The sequence below is a fragment of the Nicotiana attenuata genome, unplaced genomic scaffold, assembly GCF_001879085.1.
Source record: "Nicotiana attenuata strain UT unplaced genomic scaffold, NIATTr2, whole genome shotgun sequence".
Classification (NCBI taxonomy): domain Eukaryota; kingdom Viridiplantae; phylum Streptophyta; class Magnoliopsida; order Solanales; family Solanaceae; genus Nicotiana; species Nicotiana attenuata.
The window spans coordinates 104,290-110,432 of NW_017673997.1; the positions used below are offsets into that span (position 1 = coordinate 104,290).

The 6,143-nt window shown below is 34.1% G+C and overlaps 1 protein-coding gene across 1 annotated transcript; it reads right to left on the minus strand.

Annotated features, from left to right (window-relative positions):
- Nucleotides 1-2,917: 2,917 nt before the first annotated feature.
- On the minus strand, nt 2,918-4,879 carry LOC109217787 (reticulon-like protein B22). Its single transcript, XM_019382055.1, has 2 exons — nt 4,709-4,879; nt 2,918-3,977 (listed from the first exon to the last, which is right to left on the minus strand). Exon 2 carries the CDS (start codon nt 3,732-3,734, stop codon nt 3,201-3,203), a length of 534 nt encoding a protein of 177 aa, XP_019237600.1. The 5' UTR covers nt 3,735-3,977; nt 4,709-4,879; the 3' UTR covers nt 2,918-3,200.
- Nucleotides 4,880-6,143: the final 1,264 nt, after the last annotated feature.

Here is a 6,143-nt window from a genome sequence, read left to right on the forward strand (position 1 = left end):
AAAAAATAGATATTCAATACTGTCGTTCCTAGTATTGAATTGAATGTCTTTTGTTAGCATTAGTATTGATTTGATTTTGGTTTGGGCTTTTGTTAGCATTATTTAAGTTACTAATATTAATGGCTATAAAACTTATTGGAATATTCAAAAGTTCTAAGTTCAGCCTTGAAATAATAATACCTTAAAAAATAAAATTATGAAATTTTTTAAGAAATATTTATAAATTACATCACAATAAGTATATTTATATATTAAATATATCTAAAAAATTTATATTTGTAATATCGGGTTGGGTGGTTTCGGTTTGACTTTCTTTAGTTAAAACCAAACCAAACCAAACCAAACCAATTATGGTCGGGTTTTTTTTCCAACACCAACCCAAATCAAATCAAACCATAGTCGGGTTTTTTTTCTCGGTTTGAGTCGGATTATCGGGTGGTGCGGTTTGTCGGTTTCCTTTGTACACCCCTAGTTAAGACTTAAGAGTAATTAATAAAACCAAATTTACCACTACCTCTTGTTTAATTTGTTATAGTCACTTCAAAACAGAGAGGAACCTTTATATAAAAGGAATATAATTATGAAAATCCAAAATGAAAATCAGAGTAAGAGGAAGACAAAATAAAATCTCTGCAATAACTCTGGTTTACTCATAATTCAAGCAAATGCAAAATCCAAAAGCCCTTTTGCCTATTGAAAGCACTGATTAATATAAATTCTTATTAAACGATTTCATTAATTAAATACGAAAGACCCCATGTACCATCATCTAGTGACTTGAAAAAATAAGCATAAAAAAGAGAATTCACCTCAAATTCAGGCGTTTGTTAGTCTATTGTTATGTATTATCCTTCTCTCAGCCTTTTTTGGCCAGCGAAATATTAGTACAATGAGCTTTGATATGAATGAATACTAACTAATTCAAAAGTTGACGTTATTAATTTATTTTCTAATAACATGAGTTGTCACTCGACCTTTATATTGGATTGTTGGTCCATTTATCGCTTTAGTTTCTTAATTAAGACGAACTAGTAGCTACCAAAATATTACCTAACATTTTCCTATCTTCCCTTTTTTTAATAATCGTGGTATTATGCAAGCTTACTCGCACATGGACTAAGTTTACGGGACACCCGTTACCTCTCACCAAGAACAGATAAAAAAGATCATGAGATACTTTTACCTTAGCTAAATTTTGAACATGATACATCATAGTTCATTTTCCTATATTCCTTTATTTTCTGGCGAGGAATTCAAGGAAATTAAACAAGAAAATATGCTCCTTGAGAGGTACGTCGAAAAGAAAGAGATTTGTAATATGACTATATATATATATATATGATGCTGAGCCAACAATGAGCTCATGGTTGTAACCACCCATTTTAAATTGTTCAATTCAAACTTTGAAATCAATAGACAAGTTCACGAGGCACGACCCATGACTCTCTCAAGAGAGCTCTTACTTTGTCCACACTTACACCATCCCAGAAAGCTCTACTTTTCATGCCCCTAGTGTTCTCTCTCTCTCTCTCTCTCTCACACACACACACACACATATATATATATATATATATATATATATATATATATATATATATATATATATATATATATATATATATATACTTTGCTTGATTAGTTGTCGTTGTTACGTATAAGATCAAATGATGACCTACTAAGAATGTGATTATTTCAGTTTTACATATACCACAAAATTAATTAACATGCAGTTTTTACGTAACCATCAAATCCCTAGTGATATTATTTCCTTTGGGCATAGGCCAGCACGGCTATAGAATGCATCACTAGGGTCTACGTCTTGCTTCACTTATATACATAAACTCTCTCGTATTTTGCCGATATAGGATTCACCTGGAATGTCATAATAATGTATAAAAATAACAAATACACGTATATTACGCGCGTACCTACATGATTACATGTAATATTTTTCTTGAAATTCTTTGTCAATCATGGGGACCATCAAGCTATACAAGGCAAGAAGAGTGGGGAGAATCAAGTAGATAGGCTGGCCATTAATTTCTATGGAATTAATGAGTGAATATTTCTGTGTGTATTTGGCACTATGTTGACTTGGATGAGAACAAAGCATAGCATAACTAGGAGATAATAGAGAAGCTGTTCATCTTTTTCAATGGTGCCAAAGAGAGAATAAATATATCATAATTTGAATTTGCTTTGGAAGGCTCCTCTCTTCTTTTTGAGAAATGCACGATATATACTTAATGCAATGACACTATATATATATTAGTATATGGTCCCTTTCGTATCTTGTCATGTTTTTCATGATAAAGAATGGGTCAGTTTGTTAGCTTATTAGGGTACTGCCAGCTTTTGAAAATCACGTGTTTGGCTTCTTCTTTTTTTCACCCTCCATTCTTATTCTTCATCATTTGTGGTTATTTATTCTATTCAAAACTAAGTTAATTAGTGATTGGTACTTCTCAGAGGGAAATATTTGACTCTAAACAAAAAGATTGATTCAACTAGATAGATTTGACATTGTTGATGAGAATAGGCAATAGAATTGATTTGACACCTAGAACAATTATGCTAGGATTTGAAACGCATCATCTACAAATCCAAAAGTGTGATCTATACCTATTAAACTCAAATCTAATGTGGAATGATTCCTTTCTCCTCTTTGTAAAGCATCAGATATGCAAAAGTCCTCCTTATATACTTAGTTTCATTCTTGTGGTTTGCCTTTTTGGCCATTGAAATCCCAAATGTCCAAAGATTGCAAGTCCCAATCTTGTAGTGGCGCAGCCAATATTTTCACTAAGGGTATTCAAAGTTTAATATATATGTATAATAAGTAAATGTTGATCTACATGCACACTATTATTTTTTATATATTCAGTATAATTTTTCGATGAAGGGTGCCCTTCACTCATATCATAATAAAGTACTTAGTTTTGAATTCACATCACAAGTGTTTGCAAACTGGCATTATTAACAACGAGCTAACAACTTATATCATGTATCCTTCTTAACTGGGGAAATAGTCATCACCGGACTGGGAATACATTACAGAGACAAGGAAATCATAAGACATCCTGTCGAAAGAGAATATTCACCTTAATTTGGACAAAACACGCGACAGACCTGGCAAAATTGAGCGCAAGGTATTGCGAACAAAGCATCACCTCCTTCCTTTTTGACAGATCAAATTAAATTTAGTCATCCTGAACTGTGTTCGTGCAGTCCCTTCTCCTCGGATTCCTCGAGCTAATCAATTGCAAGTTCTCAGCAAGCATATAAAGACAAAGAAAGCAGAGTCCAGCATAGGCAATAGTAACACCCGACGCTATCCTTCCCAGAGCTGATAACACATAAAGAGTAACCACAACCTTAAAGAACAAGCGTTTGTCATGGCCTGTAGCAGCAACCCGGAGAACAGACTCAGCAGCACCTATAGTATTAGCGAGGCAAGCAAAGACACTGTTGGCAGCGTCCTGAGAGATCTGCCACTCAAGCGGATCCACAGGAACCGAGATGTTCATCTGCCGAAAGAGAAGGCCAAGAATGGCGAGGGAACAGAGGAGTACAATGAAGACGTCTGAGACAAGAGAGACAAGACTTGAATTCCGATAGGCGCAGTGGTAGTAAACGAGGCTGCCACAAATGATGAGTATGAAGGGTTTACCCCCAACATCCGCCTTCCTGGGGTTTATTGTCCTTGCTGTAGTCTCGTCAGCATTCAATTCCATTGACGCGCCTCAACCAGAGAGATTAACCTGTGACTTTGAGTTGAGGCTGCTGGGGCACAGAACGAATTAATCCGTGACCAACAAGTTTTCCTAAAGCGAAAGGAATTGTTACTCTCAAAAAAATCTTGCTTGAGGGCTTCCCCAAGCGTTTATTAGAGTTGGCCACCCAGATAGACAATATGGACAATTTGTTAGAATGGTCAATCCTGGACACTTCTTTTCTGATGCTTCAAAATCCGTCGGCTGTAAGATGTATTCAAAATTCTAAATCAGTGGGCTGTAATCACAAGTGTTTTCAAAATTCTATGCTTCGCTAGATTTGGAAACTTCCAATTTCTATCGCTAAACGTAGTGGGAAAGAAACAAATTTGTGTTGGAATTTCTAGTGTTCACTACAGTTAAAGATCCCACAATGCAAATAAGGTAGAGAATAAATCAAACCAGAAGCATTAATCAGGTAACAAGGAAAAAACAATTGTGCCCCCATAGATATGGTTGAACGCTAAAACATTCGATTTTCAGCCACTCCAAAAATAGCACGCAATGATGCAATTTCAAGAACAAAATAGTTGCCACAACTTCAAGAACTTATAGTACAATGACTAGAAAATAATAGATTTTTGCCAATTATTATTGTGCTAAACTTTTACAACAGAAATGCATATATCATCATCTCTTTCTTACCTTAATGGTAAATAGGGTTCACACAATGAACTAAAATTCAAACTTTCTCGGAATAGAATCTTATATTTTTGAATCCTTACAAATTGAAAAACCGCCAGATAACAAAAAGTTAGGGTTTTGCAAAAAAAAAAAAAAAAAAAAAAGATCTGAAGTTTGATGATCCAATTACTCGAGAGTGACAGTTTACCAGAATTCAGGGCTCTACCCTAACAGAGAGTTATATTTAGAACCTCCCGAAAGATGATTTTGCAATTAAAAAAAAAGGAATAATGCCAAGAAAATATACTTACTAATTGAGGCAGATCAGTGGCAGTAGCAAAGAAGTTCGCCGGCCGGAGAATAGAAATCGCAACGGCAGTCGACGGGGAATTGTTGACGGGGTTAGGGATTGCGGATGTGGGTTTGCGAATCTGATAACTTTGTGCTTTTCATCAGAAATGAAAAAACGCTCCCTTAAGTTTTGGCTTGCTCTAAAATGGTCCTTCACATACAAACCTAAGCAGTTTTAGTCCTTTAAATTTACTAAAAATAGTCAATTTTGGTCTCTCATATTATTAAAACACACTTTGACGTAATTGGCCTATAAGAAACGTGTGGCCGTTTAAATTGAAGAAATCCAACGGGGCAAACTTCTTCGAATTTATTTCCTCCAATTCGTGCATTAAGAAAATTCTTATTCAAGCATTATATCATTCACTTCAATTGTCTATCAATTTTATGAAAGTGAATAATCAATATTTATATCTCCTTTTAATCTTCAATTACCGTTGAATCTTTTAGTTAAGGATTTCTCTTAAGGTACAAATCTTAAAACATGAATTGGGAGAAACCTGTTCATGTGTGTTTTTTTTTTTTTAATTTAAATAGCTCACATATTTCTCACAAGCCAATTTTTCATCAAGAAACTATTGCGTATGTTAATAAAATAAAGATCAAAAGTGCTCAGTTTTCGTAAAATATCAAGGACTAAAATTGCTCATGTGTATATTTAAGGAACAACTTTGAACAAATCCCAAACACATTGGACTAATTTTGTCATTCTCTATGTTTTACTTCATTGTCTATCCACATATGGAGCATGTTGTTTAATAAGACTTCGACTGGAAAAAACTCTAATGACGAAAGTCATTGTATATGATGGATTCAATTATGGCTTACAATTTATTTTGGACAAGAGTAGGCATAACATAATACATAGTAGTATTTCTCAGGGCTCTTTTAGTAATTTGAAATGCGTTTATCTCATATTTGATTGTGATAAAATCATAGTATAATTAATCCCGGGATTATAGTATTTTTTTTTTATCTCTAACTTGTTTCCCAACCAAAAGGCCCCTTAATGACGGAAGAGGCGCTGGACTTTTTTCCCTGGCTAATGAAAAATATACATGCACCAGGGAAATAAGTTCAGTGCCAGGGAGAAATTATTTCTTCTAAGAGCATTACACAATTCAAAAAGTACTAATTTGAAGCAACGGGTACAAATATTAATTTAATGTGTTAAGTTAATATGCTTCTTGTTAACAATCTGTATTACTATAATAAATAATGAAACAGTTAATTTTCTGAAACAGAAACAGAAAATTAGCAGCAACAGAATGTCGAAATATCAAGCTGAATCTGAAAAATAATTTCGGAAAAAAATCGAGCCCACTAAATGCACAGTGTGTCCTTAAGGAAATTATATCCTTCAAGTACCCGAGGTGTTGGAATACTATTCTCCCA

Bases quoted from the DNA above. Each gene is read 5' to 3' on its own strand.
- LOC109217787 (XM_019382055.1), bottom strand. From the start codon at position 3,734: ATGGAATTGAATGCTGACGAGACTACAGCAAGGACAATAAACCCCAGG.